We start from the raw sequence: 20,685 nt of genomic DNA on the forward strand, positions 1-20,685 counted from the left end.
CTCTCCTTATTATCCAACATATTCGCTTATCCAATGTTCTGCCGGCCCGTTTATGTTGGATAAGTGAGACTCTACTGTATTACAATATATTGATACAGTACAATATAGTAATTTATTACCAGTATTGTACTATGCTAATATAATATTGTATGTAAATTTAATTTGTAAGCCGCTCTGAGTCCCCTTCGGGGTGAGATGAGTGGCATATAAATGTAGCTAATAAATAAATAAATAAATAAATTCGTAAATACAGTAATTACTACACACTGTAGCCCTAATGTGTAATGAACTACTTTTTCTGTCAAATTTGTTGTATAACATGATGTTTTGGTGTTTAATTTGTGAAATCATAACCTATTTTGATGTTTAATAGGCTTTTTTCTTAATCTCTCCTTATTATCCAACATATTCGCTTATCCAACGTTCTGCCGGCCCGTGTATGTTGGATAAGTAAGACTCTACTGTAAATACAAAAAAAAAAAAGCGAGGATCGTATTAGACACTTCTGCCGCAGCCCCACGGCGCAAGGGCCTTGCATCACACGGAAAAGGCACCCCATTGGCTACAACCTCAGGGAAGGAAGGCAAGCAAGCCCCGCCCGGCGCGATGGATTGGCGTCACAGCCTCCAACCGAATCGAGCGACCAATAGGAACCTGCGCAGGAAGGGGAAAGGGGGCGGGGCGTGCGGTCACGTGAGGCCGTCCCCCGCCGATGTGGTCAGCGGCTGCGAGGGGGAGCGTCACGTGACTCTGCTGCCTACGCGCGCTGGGGCCGGGTGCAGATGGCGGACGCCGAGGCTGACGCGGCCCTGCGGCCGGAGACGCAGCGCTTGGCCGCGGGCCTCCGCTCCCGGCTGGGGCAGCTGCAGGCCGAGCTGGTCGAGCGGAGAGCGGACGGGGCCTCCTCCGCCCCCGCCTCCTCCTCGGGAGTTTACTGCCGGGAGTTCTGCCAGGTGAGGAAGGGAGGGAGGAAGGGCGGGAGGAGAAGCAGGGCCGCGGCCAGGCGCTTCCGGGCGGGCGGCTCGGTTTGGCGCGTTCCGTCCGGGCCTAGCAGGCTCCTCAATCCCAACGGCCCCTCGGCCCCGCCTCCTCGGCGCCAGGCAACGGCCTTTCGCGGAGGAGGCGGGCCCGCGCTTCCCCTCGCGACGCGCCTCTGTCCCCATCGAAGCCTGTGTTGTTGTCAGGACACCAGTCCGTGCCTTGCTTGGGTTTCTTTGCCTCGAGTGGGTGTCTCCTCTTCCGTGTCTTCGGCTTTGTGGAAAAGCCATTTGTCTCCTTGGTTATTTTATTTATTTATTTTTTTGTAGTCGAGATTGAATTGCAGGCCGGAGTTCCTTTGTGAAGAACCATTTTGTCTGCAACAGTGGCGGCACTTTGAAGTTTTCTGGACGTCACCTAGTGGCTGATGTAGATCTTTACACCCATTTATTTATGACATTTATATCCCGCCCTTCTCACCCACGAATGAACTTAAGGCAGCTTACATGGGTGACATTATTTCATGCCCAAACAACAATTGAAAGCAATTAAGTAACAATTTAAAACAAGAAATGAAAACGCCCCTGGTGGCGCAGCGGATTAAACCACTGAGCTGTTGAACTTGCTGTCCGAAAGGTTGGCGGGTGACATTATTTCATGCCCAAACAACAACAACAATTGAAAGCAATTAAGTAACAATTTAAAACAACAAATGAAAACGCCCCTGGTGGCGCAGCGGATTAAACCACTGAGCTGTTGAACTTGCTGTCCGAAAGGTTGGCGGGTGACATTATTTCATACCCAAACAACAACAATTGAAAGCAATTAAGTAACAATTTAAAACAACAAATGAAAACGCCCCTGGTGGCGCAGCGGATTAAACCACTGAGCTGTTGAACTTGCTGTCCGAAAGGTTGGCGGGTGACATTATTTCATACCCAAACAACAACAATTGAAAGCAATTAAGTAACAATTTAAAACAACAAATGTAAACGCCCCTGGTGGCGCAGTGGATTAAACCACTGAGCTGTTGAACTTGCTGTCCGAAAGGTTGGCGGGTGACATTATTTCATGCCCAAACAACAACAACAATTGAAAGCAATTAAGTAACAATTTAAAACAACAAATGTAAACACCCTTGGTGGCTCAGCGGATTAAACCACTGAGCTGTTGAACTTTCTGTCCGAAAGGTTGGCGGGTGACATTATTTCATGCCCAAACAACAACAACAATTGAAAGCAATTAAGTAACAATTTAAAACAACAAATGTAAACACCCTTGGTGGCTCAGCGGATTAAACCACTGAGCTGTTGAACTTGCTGTCCGAAAGGTTGGCGGGTGACATTATTTCATGCCCAAACAACAACAACAATTGAAAGCAATTAAGTAACAGTTTAAAACAACAAATGTAAACACCCTTGGTGGCTCAGCGGATTAAACCACTGAGCTGTTGAACTTGCTGTCCGAAAGGTTGGCGGGTGACATTATTTCATGCCCAATCAACAACAACAATTGAAAGCAATTAAGTAACAGTTTAAAACAACAAATGTAAACGCCCCTGGTGGCACAGCAGATTAAACCACTGAGCTGTTGAACTTGCTGTCCGAAAGGTTGGCGGTTAGAATCCGGGGAGTGGTGTGATCTCTCGCGATAAGCCCCAGCTTCTACTAAAAACATGCAAATGTGAGTAGATCAATAGGTACTGCTTCTACCCTCCATGCAATCATGCTGGCCACATGACCTTGGAAGTATCTATGAACAACGCCAATTCTTTGGCTTAGAAATGGAGATGTGTACCAACCCCCAGTGCTGGACACAACTAGGCTTAATGTGAGGGAAACATGTAAACATTAGACAACTATTGTGCATACATCCAAATCATATTCATCAATCCAAATGCTTGCTCCCAAAGCCAAGTTTTCACTTGTTTGTGAAATGACAGGAGGGGAGGGGCCACCACTGAGAAGGCCCTGTCTCTTGTCCCCACCAGTTGCACCTGCGAAGGTGGTGGGACTGAGAGCAGGGCCTCCCTAGAAGATTTTAACCTATGTGATGGTTCATAGAGGAGATGCATTCAGACAGGTGGCTTGGTCCGGAACCATGCAGGGCTTTATAGGCTTGAATTCTGCTTGGTAGCAAACTGGCAGCCAGTGGAGCTGGCGCAAGAGGTGGATTGTGTGCTCCTTGTACGCTGCTCTCATTAGCAGTTGGGCTGCCACAAGTTGGACTAGTTGAAGCTTCCAAACAGTCTTCAAAGGCAACCCCATGTAGAGCGCTTTGCAGCAGTCTATATGAGATGTAACGAGCGCATGTACAACCAAGTTTCATTTGTTTGTTCTATCTGTTTGTGCTGCTTTGTTATTCTTATTGGTTTGGTAACTGCACGATGACAGATAGGAAGGCACTCCAAGGGACCACCACTACTGCTCAGAGAATAATTGGTTGCTCCCTCACCTCATTGGAAGAATTTTATAAGTCCCGCAATCTTAAGAAAGCTCAGAACATTCTTAAGGACCCATCTCACCTGGTGTATTCTTTTTTTGAATTATTACCATTTGGCAGACAATACAGGATGACAAAGACAAGGACAAACAGACTTAGAGATCGCTTTTATCCTAGAGCTGTAACTATATTCAACTCCATAGCTGCGCGTTGATGTGGCATTGGGGTGTGTGTGGTGGTAGTTGGAGTGTGGAGGGGACATATTTAGTTGTGTTGTACAATGTACAATTACAATGTTATTCTATTATATTGTTATTACTACTATTACTACAGAGGGCCATGGTGAAAGACTTATCCACATTTGTGTACTGTGCTGAAAATGTCAACAGTATGTTGTTGATTGTAGAGAATCATAATAATTTCTGTGATTTTGATATGAAATCTGTGCAGATTGATTACAGTTATTATATGTATACCCTACCTTCCTCTCTCAAATGGGACTCAAAGCATCTAGTATACTGAATATTTTTAGATAAATGCACTTGTTTGTGACAGAGATTGTAACATGGAAGTGATCTGGAGATGTGTCATTGATAACTGTGGACTTAATGCACTGAAGTCAGGCAAGAGGCTTCTGAGATAGGTTACCAGTGGTACCTAAACTGTGACACATCAGTTCAGATATGTTCACTGCACAGTTTTGGCCTAGCTCTCTAGGACATTGATAAAACACTGGACCAAAGATAGAGCTCTGTGGCACTCCACTGGTCACTTCTCTCCAGAAGCTTCATCTATCAAGCCTATAATGAGAGGGGGAGAGAGATGGAAAGAGAGAAGCTTAGTCTGGCATGGCTGTTTTTGAGAAACCCATGTTGACTCCTTCATGATCTATTCAAACGTCTTCTGGTATTGGTAATAGGCTGACGGGGTGGTAATTGTTTGCACCCCCCCCCCCTTTTTTTTTTTTGAAGATGGAGACATTTGCCCTTCAAAGATAGTAGAATTATAGAATAATAGAGTTGGAAGAGACTACATTGACCATCTAGTACCATGCCTAAGTTTTAGTATTCATGGTATTGTTTTTATTAATATGTAGTTTTCTTACATTAGATTTGTAATAAGACTTCCAGATTTTGTTTATTCCAGAATCTTTGCCTTCAAACAAGGTCCTTTCCTCTTCTTTGTATTGGAAAATTTTTGAGTTCATCTTACCTTTGTCATTATTTAGTCATTCCCCTTCCTTTTATCCCAGTATATGATATAGATGTAAATTTTATAGTTGACAACAGGAAAAGTGGGACAAAAAGTTAAAACAACAAATCAGGATAATATTCATTCAGATTTGTGTTTTTCATCCATATCTGTTACAAGATGTGGTACTAACTGTTTGGTATCTAACATAAGTAGTAAATCACTTTCACATTTTCCTGCTTGCAAAGTATATTTGTAGATATGAAGGAAGGTCTTTCTGTTGTATGCTGTGTTATTTGATAATAATGGGAGTATATAAAAATACATATTGAGAACATAAAGAGTCTTGTAGCACCTTAAAAATGAATGCATTCACTGTTACTCACTTTTTACAGAAAAATGTATGAAGTATTATCTGGTGCACACCTAAATCTGTCTCTCAAAATAAATATAACTTTGAAAATGGAAGAACTTTATTAAAAAGTACAGTACAGGAGCTATTTCTATCAGGACTGAGGCTTGATATAGGCACACACACTATATAGATTTAATATTCAAACATTTCCCCTATTAGATATTAATTGGCTCACAAGAATCTCTCTGTTATACTTTTTGAAGACTTTCCGTAATTGCCTAATAAACTACCCAAACACCAGTCCACATGAGAGAGGCCTTGAATCCTAGTGCTTCACCCTCCCAGCTCCACTTCCTTATCTCCCAGGTGCTTGGTACTAATAAATGCCAGTTCCCACTACAATATGCAGCTGCCGCCTCTTAATTCCCACCAGCTAATGTGTTGTGAGTTATACACAATATAATGGAACAGTTTCTAGTAATTACATCTGAAACAGAAGGGATGGCATTATCAAGGTTTAGTAGTCAAAGACGACACACTTTTTAAACAAGGGCGGATTCTAGGCATATTTTTCCTGACATATTTTTCAGTCTCCCTCTGGGAGTGGAGGATAGAAGTTGTAAGCAGTGGGCATGTTAGATCTGACCAAGGGTTTGTTTAGTCCACCACTCTGTCCCCATACTGTTACATAGTATGTTACATCTGGCAGGCCTGCCAGCAGCATGAGACTGTATCTCTGTCCCAAACTATACAGGATGTGATGTACAGAGGCGCACTGACATCCTTTTAAGAATCTGTTCATTCTCACATTAAAGCGATGTAAATTAGCAGACGCGATTATATCTCCTTTCAGTGAGTTCCATAGTTTGAACTTTGTGCATTTTTTTTTGTCCTGGATCTCTGTCTTTAGCAGATGGTCCCAGGTTCTGTTATGGGAGAAAGAAATAACATTATCTTGCTTTTCCCACAATGTGCAACATTTCTATACTTCTCATGCTTTTTATTCTTTTCTCCAAAATTAACAGCCTCACATATTGTAACCATTCCTCATAAGGGCCTAGTCCTTTCAGTCATTGTAATTTTTTCCTTTCCTCATCCTTTTCTGTCTAATGTATCCCTTCTTACATGTGGACATCAGAACTGTACACAGCATTCTAGAACTTCCATATCTTTGTGGATCTATATAATCGCAATATGAATTTTATTTTAGTTCCTTTTCTGATTCTGATTCTCCAATATAAAATTTGCTTTTTGACAGCAGATCAGCATTTTCACTGACATATTAATGACACCTCAAAGATCCTTGGCGACCATTCACTGCCAGCTCAGACCCCATTAGTATACATGTGAAGTTGGGATTTTTCATGCCAGTATGTATTGCTTTTGTTACTTACAGCTTTTTTCCTGTAGCTTTTTCAGAGTGCTAGATGATGCTTAGACCAGTTTAAATCCACTCATCAAATAATCTTACATAGTTTCTTGGTATGAGTCTCTGGGTGCCTGTGGAGTTTACTTCAAAAGATTCCTGAGTAATACTGTATGCTTTATAATATAAGAACTAACATTGAAAAGTCAAAGTAGTGTCTGTTCTTTTTAATAGCCTTTTTTTAAAGGACTGGTTACATGGCTACCATATTCTGCCATTCTGTGCAGTAAATGCAGCCTTGCTTCAGTAATGGTTAACATGATGTGGTGTAACCTCATGGAGATAGCAGATCTTATTTCCTTTTTAGATTCTGTGAAAAGAAAGTCTCTCTCTCCCCCCCCCCCCCCCCCCCGGTCATGTGAATCAGTTGAGAGATGGATAACTCACAAATAAAATAGACAAGAATTTAGTGCAAATCGTACCAGCTTTTCCGGGAAGTATTATTGGAAGCTGGTGTGAACATGGGGCACACTCTCTGAACATTAATGTTTCCTGTCCGTATGTTTATAGGCATAATGTTTCCTCTACTGGTACAGTCAAGGGCAGCTGAAATTTGGTGAAGATTGGACTGATAGCTCAATAGTACAGAAATTGTATTGATAGTAGAGAAAGATTTGTGAGGTCGTTGATTTCTTTGATTAAAGGCAGCCATGGGGTCATAGTGGAAGGAGATTTTGATTAGGAGCCACGTGTGTATCACTCTTACTTCTACTGTTTCCTTAACTTGACAGGTCTACAAGCTGCTATTAGCAACAGGAAGAGAAAGAAGTTGGTGGTATAATTGCCTTTGTGGAGTCTAAGCACTGAATTTTAACAGAAAAAATCAGGAGACTTGATAATAGATCATTTGCATCACATGTAGTTAGTTTCATTCTACCTTGACTATGACACAGAAGCCCTTTCATGAATTTTGTTCTCAAGAGTCTGTTAATAAGAGGAACTAATATTAGCAGCTTTCATTTTGGAGGAGATCACAATATGCAGAGTGACAACCTCCCATTTCTTTTCTGTAAAACTTAATTTCCTCAGCATGCAATTATAACATTGTTTATATAGTCGAGTTTTGTTTGTTGGTTTGTTTGTTGAACTTATGAATTTCCCCTTCATTTCCTTTTTTTAGATATTGCTACAATATGCTGGCAACCGGGGTGCTTCTGAGCACATTTTGCCTTTCCTGGAAGTTTATCAAGTCGCCATTCAAAGCTTTGCCAGTGCCCGACCTTACCTAACTACAGAATGTGAAGATGTTCTTCTGGTACTTGGTAGGCTAGTGCTGTAAGTATGACTTGAGGAATTCAGTTTTAATGAGCAATTAAATGTGTCCTTTAGGAGAGCTTTAAAGATTGTTATCTCTACCTGTGTCTGAAAGTCATGGTGTAGTGGTTTGAATGTTGGACTAGGATTCTGGAGGTCATGGTTCAAATCCCCACTTAGCCATAGAAACTCTGAGCAAGTGGCACTGTCTCAACCTCTGAGAAAGACAAGGGCACCCTCCCTAACACATTTTCCCAAGAAAACACTGTTGCAGAAGATATCAGCACAGAAATTGAGGCCCAAGTTGTCAAGACCTGGACATTTGGCATTTAGGTTTTTTGCTTCCTTTAGCTTGCAACAAACAGATGGGAGTGTGGTAAGTTGGAGGATGCATAGCCTGTGAGTGTGTTTCCAACTTTTCCATGACAAGAAGTTTGGAAATCCCCTTAAGGGACAACTAGCAAATTTACCTACTTTGCCTTGATTAATATTCATGTTTTGTCTCCCGCCCCCATACCATTTAATTTTTACATAAAACCACTGGGAAAGATCATCCAGAGTTTTGGGGTGCCATGCCATCTAAATGCAGATGACATCCAGCTCTACTACTTCTTTCTATCTAAGCCAAGAAAGTTATCCTGGCCCTAAAGCAGTGTCTATAATCAATAATGGACTGGATGAGGGCAAACAAATTGAAACTTCTTCCAACCAAGACAGAGGTGCTCCTGGTCAGTCAGAAGGCAGATGACAGAATATGGATCCAGCCTGTGCTGGGTGGAGTTACACTCCCCCCAAAGATTTGGGTGATCTGCCAGACTTGGCATTGAACCTGGAGGCCCATGTTTCAGTTAAGACTGGGCTCCTCCTTGTTGTCCTTCCAGTGGCAAACTAAAACTTCTTTTTTCAGGCAGACTTTTAAAGAATTTTTTTTAAAGAGCAAGACACAGGAGTGCTGTAGGGTAAAAAGGTATCTTTACCTAATTTTGTGTGATTTTGATTGATTTCTATGTTTAGAAATTTTAATATTTGTATATGGTGTATTTTAAATTGCATTTTTATCTTGTGAGCTGCTTTACATCTCAATCAAGAGATCAAAATGGGTCATAATAACAATAATGTCTCTTAACGATTTTATTTTTGTGACTATTTCAGGAGTTGTTTTGAACTACTACTTTCTGTGCCTGAAAGTGAAGAGCAGTCAGAACCTTTGCTAAGGTTGTTTCAGTCCATACAGGCAAGTATATTTCATTTCTGTTTTGCTGAGGCATTTGTTTAGAAGTTACGTCTTTTCATATTGTCATTAAAGAGATTCATTTTTTGTGCATGGAATCAAGCGTAAAGATCTGGCATAGTAAGGCTTTGAGAAATGATGAAATGAATATGGAGATAGAAATGGAATTGGAAGAAACGTTGGAAGATACATTGCTATTATAGCCTTCCTTTCTTATTCCAGACTGATGTGAGATTAAATTTATTCTATAGTTCACTTTATACAAATTCAGATTGCCGATGCAGCAGGGATCCCAATGGTCAGTTACAGCGTTTTAAAACATACTTTTTTTCTTTAATTCAACATAGGATTCACATAATGCTCTACTTGAATTTGGAGATAATAGTGTTGAAGCCCTGGCTGATATCTGCAAGGAAGGTATTTGGAAGAATCCAGTTCTTTTAAAGATTATATCACAGCAGCCAGTAGAAGCAGAAGAAGGTAAGAAGTTGTGACTACAGCTCAAATGTTCTGGTGTGAGTTTTGCTTGTTATTTTTCAGGGGGCCTATTATTATAGAACCGTGATCTTCTGCTGGTAGTAGCATTGCGATTATTTTACTTGGTAATGATAAAAATAACAATGAAATGGGATGAGAGTTCTTCTTGGGAATCTGAAATCTGTCTGCCTTCCATACCCATTTTCTCTTTCCTCCATGCTTTTGATTGTTTACTTTAAGCATGACTTTTAAAAGATTTGAAAGGTGTTATAGTTCATTGATATAATTTAAAATCGAATTCATTTCATCAGTAAAAGTTTTTGTGTTGATTTCATCAGCTTGAAACATTGGTCCTGAGGTTTATTTACAAATGCTAGAATAATAGACCAAATAGACAGGTATTTAGATGGCAGCCACTGGTCCATCTTACCAAATTCTTGTAATAAATATGCCTTCCCCAGTATTATAATGGCACTTTATAGCCATTACTGCTGAGTAACCTCCTTCCCTTGATGATATGATTGATTTGCACTCTTAGCACTTTGGCCTAGATTCTTTGAACCTAATCCATGATTTTAACATTTTATCTTGTATGTGGTTTTTATGATTTGCTTTTATGGTTTGATTATTGGTTTCATTGGTTTTTTGTCTTGTTTTTATTGTTCTGTTCGGGCTTGGCCCCATGTAAGCCACCCCGAGTCCCTTCGGGGAGATGGGGCGGGGTATAAGAATAAAATTATTATTATTATTATTATTATTATTATTATTATTATTATTATTATAAATATATGTGCAATAACATGTTGTCACTTTTTCCTAGTCAACAAGCTGATCAAACGAGAAGGACCCACCTTTCTGCAAATGCGAATAAAGCATTTAATGAAGACTAACTGCCTTCTTCAAGCTGCTTCCTTGGCTAAACTGTGTAAAGACTCCACGGAAATTTCAGATACATCACCTTTTCTCCAAGCCTATATCACATGCTTGTGTTCCATGCATCCAAATGAAGAGTCCTTTAAAGAGGTGAGTAGGCAGTCACTGTAGTGTGTTTTCTAGCAAAACTGAGTACATTGTAACTATTAAGTGAGACTGGCTAAATACCTAAATGTGACAGGCAGGACCTATATTTGATTTCTCACTTTAGGATGTCTAGGGGGTCTAATAATTTCTATCCTTTAATGACGGGTACAAAATTGATTGCTATAGAAGTACAATAGTAGACAGTGGTTTTTATCTTACTCTGATTTAAACAGTAGTCCTTCCATTTGCCTTTCTCAATTTTAGCAAAACATGAAGGTATTTGTGAATAGTTTTCATCTTAGAGCAGTAAATTTTTGCGGAAATGACAGTTCATTATGGCTGTGAATTTCTTGGTTTTCAGCAGTCCTCACCTATAGCTTCTTGGCTCATCCTGTGTTAGATCTTCTGGTAGTGAGAACATGAATGCTTCCATGTGAGTTTATAATTGACTCACACTGATCAGAAAGCTTTTTAGTGATTGCGTAGCATGGAAATAATGGCAAATTGCATTGCTTCAAAGCCTGCAAACGTCTTGCTTGTAGTGTAATGGAAAGAAGACATAAATGCTAGAAAGGCAATTTTTTGCTTAAATAAATATTACTGTTTTATGTATGATGATAATCTTGAAATCTGGATTTCTTCCCTGTGTTGAATGATAGCTTGGAGGGTAAATGTGCAAGTTGTTATTGCTTATGACCTCAGATTATTTGGTAGGGTAGTGCTTATTAAATTTGGTGGGTGCCATTCTTATTTATATGGATTGGTGTGGGCAATTACAGTGAATTTGGGAGTTAATTTCCTGCCCCGAAAGCTATAAAAGCAAAACCAGAAATTCAAATCTAGTTTAGAGAAAACAGATTTGTTAAATGTTAAAACAATGCATTGAGGCCTTGTAGTCTTTTCAAAAGGGGAAATCAACATTCCTGGAAGATTTCAGGAGGAGTAATTCACACAGTGTTTTTTGGGTTGGGGCAGAAACAAGGTCATCCTTTGAATCTGGAGGAGCCAAGAACAACAAATACAGTCTTGAGAGGATACAGGGATTGCCAAGGCCACTCTTTGCCTATCACTGTTATTGATTAAAAGAGTCCGTTTTGTTGTGCTTATAGTATAGACAGTGGCTTATGAGTGCTTTTTTCTGCACACATTAGGTATCAACACACTCCTTCTGAACTAAGGTATAGTTTTTCTCTAAAGTAGAAATAGGCTCTTGTTAAGACACTGATTGCTCAGAAAGGAAGATATGTACAATTTAATTCTGTTTCTTTTTTTTTAAGATTGCAAAAGTGGACTGCAAAGAGGTTCTCGATATGATATGTAATCTAGAAGCTGAGAGCCAAGAGAGTACTGCATTTATTCTTTGCACAACGTATCTCACTCAGCAGCTTCAAACTGGAAACGTATACTGCTCTTGGTAAGTAGGGGATCCAAATATATTTTCACATTAGTAGTTTCACTGTTCTCTGTCTGTTTAATGATCAGCTCTTGAATTTTTCCTGGTATTGATGTGATGTCAGCCTGACTGGGTGATATAGCTGAGATCAGATATCTTTCTCAGCATACATGTTACTGGGTTCATTTATGTTGTTCAGTATTCTACAATTCAGGAATCTTACAAAATGTCTGTTTTCTGCCTCAGAATTGGGCACATTGGCTGAACTGTAAAATGTTGTATATCTCCTTTTGGCTAATTATCCAATTATCCTAAACATACACACTCCTTCTCCTCTCTCTAGGGAACTGACTTTGTGTTGGAGCAAATTGCAAAGAAGAATTGACCCATCTTTAGACTCCTTTCTGGAGCGATGTCGGCAATTTGGCATTATTGCAAGAACATTGCAGCACTTATTCTTTCTTATAAGAGTTATACAAGCTGAGGTATGTGCCTGTTTGTGATATGCTGACTGATGTTGCATAATCTCTGGATGAAAAAAAGTGTCACAGGTGTAACCTTGTTGTTTTCTGAAAATATGCAAATAGAATAACTTGGTGATGCATTTTGCTTTGATCATGAGGCAGACCTCATTGGCTGAAGGCTGGACATAAAACAAATTGTGCCACTCTTTGGAAGGTTGGCCTTCATAAACTTTTGCTGCAGATCAGAGTATATCTTTTGTCTGTGTCTCTTATTTTTAGCTTTATGAACAGCTGAGTTCCCTCTGCTTTGTGCCTGCTGTAGGTATGGAGTTCTTGTGTCTGGTTATTCCAGACTTCAATGACACTAGATCATATAAAATTCCTCCTGGGCTTTTACCCTTACTGCTGCATTTATGTTACCCCTTTTTTTTTTTTTGCACCATTGCTGATTTTTTTGCATTCACTTTTCTCTGAAAAGACGATGGAATTAAGTCAGTAGCAAAACTATTGAAACAGGGAATTGTAAAGAATAAATACACAAGGAAGGAAATATTTCTGTTGTCTTATAGTAGTGGGGACTGCAGAAATAGACATCTACCTTTATTCAGACTTTAACTTGTAGTCTCATTTAAACATTAATGTATTCTATGACAAGGATAGGAAAAGTATAACTTGTGGAAGGCTGTACTTCTGTTCCAATTTTATTTTGATCCTAAAACTTGAGAAATGTACGTGGGTTTTGTGCCTGAAACCTCTCATTTACTTTGAGTCCCTATATTGGGATAAAGAGGAGATAAAAATAATGTAAATAATAATAAATACCTGTCACTCAACAACAGGGGACTTCCAGACAGGAAACAATCAGGGCTAGCTAACACCTCCCAACAAAGAATTCCCCCAGGCAGGAAGTGACCAAGCTTTGAAGCTGCAGGGCTATTCAGTGCTAATCAAGGTGGCCAATTGCAACATCAGTCTTTCTTCGGGTGGTATCTGATTAAATCTACTGTCTCTATGTTGACTCTATTTGTTCAAATCAGAGAGGGATGTACAAAGCCGAGTAGATTATTAAGATCAAGTAGTGAAACACTTCTATTGATTCAGCTTAGGGACAACCATCATTTAAAATTGGCGAGAGATGGCATATTCTCAGGCGTGGCAGCAAAACTTTGAAATGCTTTGCCGAAAGCTATAAGAGCAGCTCCCACCCACTTGGCCTTTAGGAAAAACTTGTAAACTTTCCTATGTGGAATAGCTTTTAACTGAGGTGACAAACGCCTAAGACCTGCACTTTTTAAATTATATTTTACCTTTCTGGGCATTTTAGAATGCTTTAAACATTTTTGATAATGTTTATGTCCGACAAAAGGAGCCCCCGGTGGCACAGTGTGTTAAAGCGCTGAACTTGCAGACCAAAAGGTCAAGGGTTCAAATCCGGGGAGCGGAGTGAGCGCCCGCTGTTAGCTCCAGCTAATGCCAACCAAGCAGTTCAAAAACATGCAAATGTGAGTAGATCAATAGGTACCGCTCTGGCGGGAAGGTAACAGCTCTCCATGCAGTCATGCTGGCCACATGACCTTGGAGGTGTCTATGGACAACACGGGCTCTTCGGCTTAGAAATGGAGATGAGCACCAACCCCCAGAGTCGGACACAACTGGACTTTAACATCAGGGGAAACCTTTACCTTTATATCTGACAAAGACTGATTTGGAATTATTTTAATGGGTTATTTACACTGATACGTTTTACCTATTGTTGTAAACCGCCTTGAGTCTTTGGAGAAAGGTGATATAGAAATGCCCAAATAAATAAATTTCCAAACCATATTCGGAGAGTTATACCAAAAAGGGATGTGCTAATGTTTAGCCCAAATTATTTGGCAAGATTTTAAAATATAAAATGTCATACGTACCTTTCAAAAACATATACTAGTTACTAGCGCGACAGTATATATCTGGGTATAAAAGAAACATTTGGCTGAAAGAACAATAGTATTGTTACGAGTATGCAGTTCCCTGTAATCAACTTAATGAAAGAGCAATCTGTCTTTCTGGGTATGTTATCTGGATAAGTGTTTTCAGATATTTTTCATATTGTGTGAACAAAATGGTTTCTAAGGTGAGAATTTACATTCATGTATGTTTTCTTCTCTCCCACCCCCTCCAATTTTTCTATTAGGCAGAAGAAGCAGGCCTGGCTGTATCTGTTTTGTTATGCGTAAGAGCCCTACAACTGAGATCAAATGAAAACGATGAAATGAAGACCTCCGTGTGCAAAACAATTGCATGCCTTCTGCCAGAGGATCTTGAAGTCAGAAGAGCATGCCAGCTCACTGAATACTTGCTTGACCCAAAGGAAGAAGGATACAATCTGCTTGAAGAGCTCTACCTGCTACCAGATCAAAAGTTTGATGAAGAAAATGCACCTGTTCCAAACTCACTCCGTTGTGAGCTCTTGTTGGCTTTAAAAGCTTATTGGCCATTTGATCCAGAATTTTGGGACTGGAAGACACTGAGGCGCCATTGTCTCAAATTGTTAGGAAAACAAGTTTCTGAGTCAGAGGATGACCTGAGTTGTAATGAGATGTCATTCAACGAGACTGAACTGTTAGATAGTCTCCTAAGTGACTGTGAAGAAGGCAGAGAAGAAGGCAATTTTGAAGGCATGAATCAGCCAAAAATGAGAGTGAGGATCAAAAAGCCAATTGGTTCCTCAGAGAGATATCAGCGATGGCTTCAGTACAAGTTCTTCTGTCTCATTTGCAAAAGGGAGTGCATCGAGGCCAGAATACTTCACCATTCTAAGATGCACATGGAAGGTGGTATTTTCACATGCCCAGTGTGTATTAAAAAGTTCAAAAGTAAGGATATCTTTGTGCGTCATGTAATGGAGCATGTAAAAATGCCTCCTAGTAGAAAATATCGTGCAAAGAAGAAGGTGCTGATAAAGAAAGAAAAATTGACACACAGTAGACTGTCAAGGTTTGCTTCTCCAGCACTTGAAGAAAATCAACCCTTGAAAATAATGCCGCGTGAAAACCCCAAGATAAATCCTCAAGACTATGTCACATTTAGCAAGCTAGAAGACTGCCACCTGGAAGACAGAGATGTATATCCATGTCCAGGCACAGACTGTTCCAGAGTTTTTAAGCAGTTCAAGTACTTAAGTGTTCATTTAAAAGCTGAACACCAAAACAATGATGAAAATGCAATGCATTACTTGGACATGAAAAACCGGCGTGAGAAGTGTTCGTATTGCAGGCGACATTTCATGTCAGCAGTCCATCTGCAGGAACATGAGCAAGTGCACATGGGACCTCAGCCTTACATGTGTGTGTCTGTGGGTTGCTATGCTAGGTTTAACTCTGTGAATGAGTTGCTACATCACAAGCAGCAGCATGATGATCTGCGTTATAAATGTGAGCTCAGTGGCTGTAATATTGTTTTCAGTGACTTAGGACAACTCTACCACCATGAAGCCCAGCATTTTAGAGATGCATCATACACTTGTAATTTCCATGGCTGTAAAAAGTTTTACTATTCCAAAAGTGAGTTTACAAATCACTTGTCGATGCATATTTCAAATGGTGAAATGAAGGAGATGCCGATTAAACATGAGGATCATGTTTCCAGGGACAATCATGCCTGTCTTTCAGATTCTGCAGTGGTTGAACAAAAAGATGCTCCCCATCTCAGTGAAAGCCCTAGTTTGCCTCCTGGAGCTACAAATTCAGAAGGAATCCTGATGGTTAAGCAGGAGCCTTTGTCTGATGAAGAGATAGATGGCAAAAGTAATGGTAGTGTGGGAAGCAATATCGTATCCTTAGCTAATGAGAATGAGGTGGCCTTACTAACTGAAACAGTTGATTGTGGCCAGGCAGCTCCTAGTTCTGTATTACCTCATGAGAAGGTCTTCCACCCATCCAATTTAAAAGAACGGTATTCTAATGTGGCTGTCTACTTTGATGGGAAAAGGTTTACATGTGGCTTTGAAGGCTGTGGATCAATCTACAAAAATTCAAAGGTTATGCAGAAACACCTTCGAAGGGCTCATCCATACCATTTCAAACCTAAGAGGAAGCATAGCCTACAGGCTAAAGATACTGGCCAGTTCAATGAAAGCCTGCATAACAGCTCTGCTGGAGAAATTGGATCAGAGCTCCACAATCATTCAGATACAAATGCAGATTCTCCAGGCATTTTAGATTGTAGTACAAGCCCTAATAACAAATGCTATTTCAAAGATGAACCTTGGCCTTCTTCTCCAGAAACATCCCTTTGTGAATATGCTAAAGCACCAAGTACAGAGGATGCAATGTTGGAGCTTCTCTTGGGCTTAAAGCATTTAAGTTTAACGAATTCAAGTGGTCGATTTGGAAGTTCTTCCAGATTGCTGCAGTCGTACTCATCAAAGGGCTCCAACTCTGAAGATGAATCTACCTCAGACCATTTTCTTGAAGAGCAGCGGGGCAAGCTTCCAAATCAATACCTTACTCAGTTGGCAGCCAAGCCATTTTTCTGTGAGCATCAAGGTTGCAGTTGTGAATTTGTGACCAGAGAAGCGCTATTGACACATTATGTTAGAAAACATAATTATTCAAAAGAGATGGTGCTTCAGTTGAACATGTTTCAGTACCGCTATTCACCTTTTAAATGTCATATTTGCCAAAGATCATTTACAAGGAAAACACATCTTCGAGTTCATTATAGAAACAAGCATAAACTTGGCAATAAGACAGCAACTCAAAAACTGTTTGGTAATGAAAGTTTTGAGGATGGTGATTGTGTGGAGGATATGCTGAACAGCAGTGCAGCTTCAATGTCATCCTTTTACGCCAATACAGAGGAAGAGCTTGATGGCCAAAGTAAACTTACTGGCTCCAAGAAGGAGGAGCTCAGTTCTGAAACAGATCTGGAATCTAGTGAAGAAGCAGAGAGTTGTGTAAGCGAGAAACAGACTAAACTCTCCACATTGGAAAGCCACCGAAAAGGACTAGAAGCACGAGAGGGGAGGGGAAGTAAAAGAACGGTTGCCAAAGGAAATCTTTGTTACATTTTGCATAAATACCACAAGCCATTCCATTGTGTTCATAAAAATTGCAGTTCTGCATTTACTAATCAGAAAGGCTTGATTCGTCACTACAGAACTGTACATCAGTATAACAAAGAGCAACTCTGTTTGGAAAAGGACAAAGCGAGAACGAAGAGGGAACTTGCCAAATGTAAAAAAATATTTGTTTGCAAAGATAAGACATGTAGCAAGAGGTTTCTGTGTCCTAAATCACTTGCTAAGCACTGCAGTGACTTTCATGCACTTGATCATGGAGAAGATTCAAAAATGCTTTCTGAAACAGTTAGATTCCCCTGTCATCACCCACACTGTCCAGCTGCATTTTATTCCTTTCACAAATTAAAACATCACCTGATGGAAGAACATTCTAAGGAAGAAGAAGTAAATAAAGAGATTGAAATCCATTGTGATCTCAATGGCTGTAACAGAGTTTTCACAACGTACAGCCGTTATTGTCAGCATGTTTATTTTCGACACGGTGATTACGACGGTGTCATGGGAGATGCCAAAGAGCAGACCTGCTTGAAAGACCGGTATCTGAGGCATGATGTGAGTGAAAAAAGGAGACGAATCAGTGAGAAGGTTGAGAAGAACAATAATAAAAACAAAGGGAAGCAATTATATAATTTCAGAACAAGAGAAGAGGCCTTGCAGATGTGCAGAGACAACTACAACCAGACCCAGTATCCATGCATGATTCACGGCTGTCCTTCAGTAGTAAAACTGGAAAGCAGTATTGTAAGACATTATAAGCGTACCCATCAGATGGCTAGTGTTTATATAGAACAGCAATATGAGGAGCTTGTACTTTGTGTTGAATGTGGTACTGTGATAAATGATCCTTGTTTAGAAGGGACTCAGAGTACAAATAAAGCAAATCATATCTCGAAACAGGATGAGACATTGCGCTCTGCATATCAGCATGGAAGGGAGGAGTGTCTTGGTCTGAACTCTGATTTTGATCATGAAGATAAAGGCAGTAAAAATAGCAGATGTTCTGTGAGTGACAAGCCTCCTGAAGCTGGTGTCTTCTTGTGTACAGGCACTTTAAAACATACCCACAGTCCCAAATCTAGATGTTTTGAAGAACGTAATGCAGTTGAATCAGCTCAGCAGTGTAAAACAAACTTGGGGAAAATTCATGGAACATGCCAGGATAGAGAGAGTGATGAAGAAGAGAATAACTCTTACTGCACGGGGTCAGCTACACAGTTTTCAAGGGAGAAAGATGCTAGTGATTGGCAACCAAATACTAGTAAGCTTCCCGTTTCTGCTCCAAAAGACAAATTACAGAACCAGCCAGCACCTAAGCCCTTCGATCTGAAGTCCTTCAAACCGATGGGTTTTGAGTCTTCATTCTTGAAATTTCTTCAAGAAAGTGAGGCACGAGATGATGATGATGATGATGACGATGATGATGAGGAGGAGGATAAAGGCAATTCTGAGCATGAATGGGAACAAACTAAACAACCTGAAAGAGGTGTCACGGCAGAAAAAGTTAAAGACATTAAAAGGGAATTGTCACAGAGCAGAGCCAAATGTGAAAATGTCTCAGCAGCTGTGTCCAAGAAGAGCAATGGCTCTAAAGCGCAAGGGCAGTTGAGAGGGGTACAGCCTCTCTTGTCAACGGACTCTCCTATCCCTTCTCTTGAAAATCTGAGGGCCATATTGGATAAGGCTCTAACAAACTGTGGGGACCATGCCTTAAAACAACTGCATTATTTGCGACCAGTAGTTGTTCTTGAAAGATCTAAATTTTCCACTTCGCTCATAGACTTCTTTCCAACAAAAAAAGCAGATCATCTTTGTGTGGGAAGTTCATAATGTTTTGTTTTTTTATTTAAAAGAAAGAGAGACTGCCTCCACTACTGTTAAATGGGGAAATTGTTTAATTTGGATGTTTGCACCTGTTGTTAAAAGTTAGATTTGACTGTACAGTCCCATGAATGTATGGCATCTGTTTAAAGCAGCATTGGTCAGTTGGTAGAATTCCAAAGTTGTTGGACTGCAGCTCGTACCTGCCGTACTGGCACGGTCAATATTGAGGGATGACAATTTCTGCAGTCCAACAAGATATAGAGGGATGCAACCACCTACTCCATATTCTACAGTATTGGTTAAAACAGGTCCCCTGTTAAATTAAGAGAGAGAGAGAGAATTGATATTTTGGTGCTACTTGACAGAATATTGAAGGGGGCTTCCTCTTGCAAAGTAAATGTGCATGATTGTCTATGAAACAAGTTCTTAGGGTACCAAGGTTGGGGTGGGAGGTGGGTGGGAGGAGGAAGATCTTACTTGACTTGAATGTGCACCTCAGGGTGCTTTGTGTAACATATTGTACACTACAGCATCTTATATTTTTTGAGTTATGAGTTTCAATAAAAGGAATTTTTTCACCCATTTTCGGTGACTGCAGAGTCAGCTTAAGACAAAAGTGATTTGAGTAGTGCCTGTAGTAATTTTGATTCTGGCACATCAAAATATGACCATGTATTTTAAGTCGAAGGGTGATGGGAGGGAAATCTGTCAAGGTAGCATTGGTGTTGAAGAGAGAATTCTCACAAAATTGAATGTACAATAGTTATAAAGTATATCAAGAAGGAAATGAGGACCAAACTAAAGACCTAATTTTCTTATTGTGATGATAATTGGGGTGTACTTCAGAAACCCATATTTGCATTGCTCATCATCTAACTGGTTTCCTGTTTTTTTGAGTTTCGGTGATGGGTTTTAAGAGAAGCAAAGGAAAACTACGTGCTTTTTAATTTCATCCTATATTCTAATTCACCCCTGAAGAATTCAAGCAACCAATCACATGGTGGGACTATGATGTCCCTCAATACTCCTATTGATGCAGCTTAGAATTCTATTGGCTTTTTAAGTTGTCAGATCACACTGTTGACTCATGTTCAGCTTGTGGTCTACTAAGACTCCCAGATCCCTTGCACATGGACTGTTTTCAATCCAGGTATCGCCCACTGTAGACCTATGCATTTCATTTTTATTGCCAAAGTGCAGTACAGTACATTTCTACCTGTTGAAATTAATTTTAGTTTGGATTTTGCTTTCTAATCTTTGAAGGACATTTTGGTTTCTGATCCTGTCTTCTGGGGAATTTGCTGTTCCAATATGGTGTCATCTGCAAATTCAATAGCATGCCTTCTATTCCATCGTTCAAGTGCAGTAATTGATAAAGGTGTTGAATATATGTCTCCCTATATTTCATATAAATTGCCTTGGCATTGTTTTCTTACTACACTAGAATATATACTCAGTGATAAGTAGCAAATACAGTGCAGAAACCTGAAATGCTTTGCAAGATCAGACCAAAGAATAATTGGTTTGTCTGCAGTAGCAGAGCATCTCTTGACATAAATTGATACAGA

The 20,685-nt window shown here is 40.0% G+C and overlaps 1 protein-coding gene across 1 annotated transcript; it reads left to right on the forward strand.

Moving 5' to 3' along the window:
* The first annotated feature begins 662 nt into the window (after window positions 1-662).
* Window positions 663-19,699, forward strand: rlf (RLF zinc finger). Its single transcript, XM_003224954.4, has 8 exons — window positions 663-953; window positions 7,513-7,667; window positions 8,799-8,880; window positions 9,225-9,357; window positions 10,175-10,377; window positions 11,652-11,788; window positions 12,111-12,252; window positions 14,408-19,699. Exons 1-8 carry the CDS (start codon window positions 783-785, stop codon window positions 19,121-19,123), a joined length of 5,739 nt encoding a protein of 1,912 aa, XP_003225002.2. The 5' UTR covers window positions 663-782; the 3' UTR covers window positions 19,124-19,699.
* The last annotated feature ends 986 nt before the right edge of the window (window positions 19,700-20,685 follow it).

This window comes from Anolis carolinensis, unplaced genomic scaffold (genome assembly GCF_035594765.1).
Source record: "Anolis carolinensis isolate JA03-04 unplaced genomic scaffold, rAnoCar3.1.pri scaffold_10, whole genome shotgun sequence".
In the NCBI taxonomy this organism is placed as follows: Eukaryota; Metazoa; Chordata; class Lepidosauria; order Squamata; family Dactyloidae; genus Anolis; species Anolis carolinensis.

Excerpts from the sequence above, each read along its gene's own strand:
- rlf (XM_003224954.4), top strand. The coding sequence starts at position 783 with ATGGCGGACGCCGAGGCTGACGCGGCCCTGCGGCCGGAGACGCAGCGC. Across the intron at positions 7,668-8,798 it reads GTACTTGGTAGGCTAGTGCT|GAGTTGTTTTGAACTACTAC; the intron begins GTAAGTATGACT and ends TGACTATTTCAG. Across the intron at positions 8,881-9,224 it reads GGTTGTTTCAGTCCATACAG|GATTCACATAATGCTCTACT; the intron begins GCAAGTATATTT and ends AATTCAACATAG.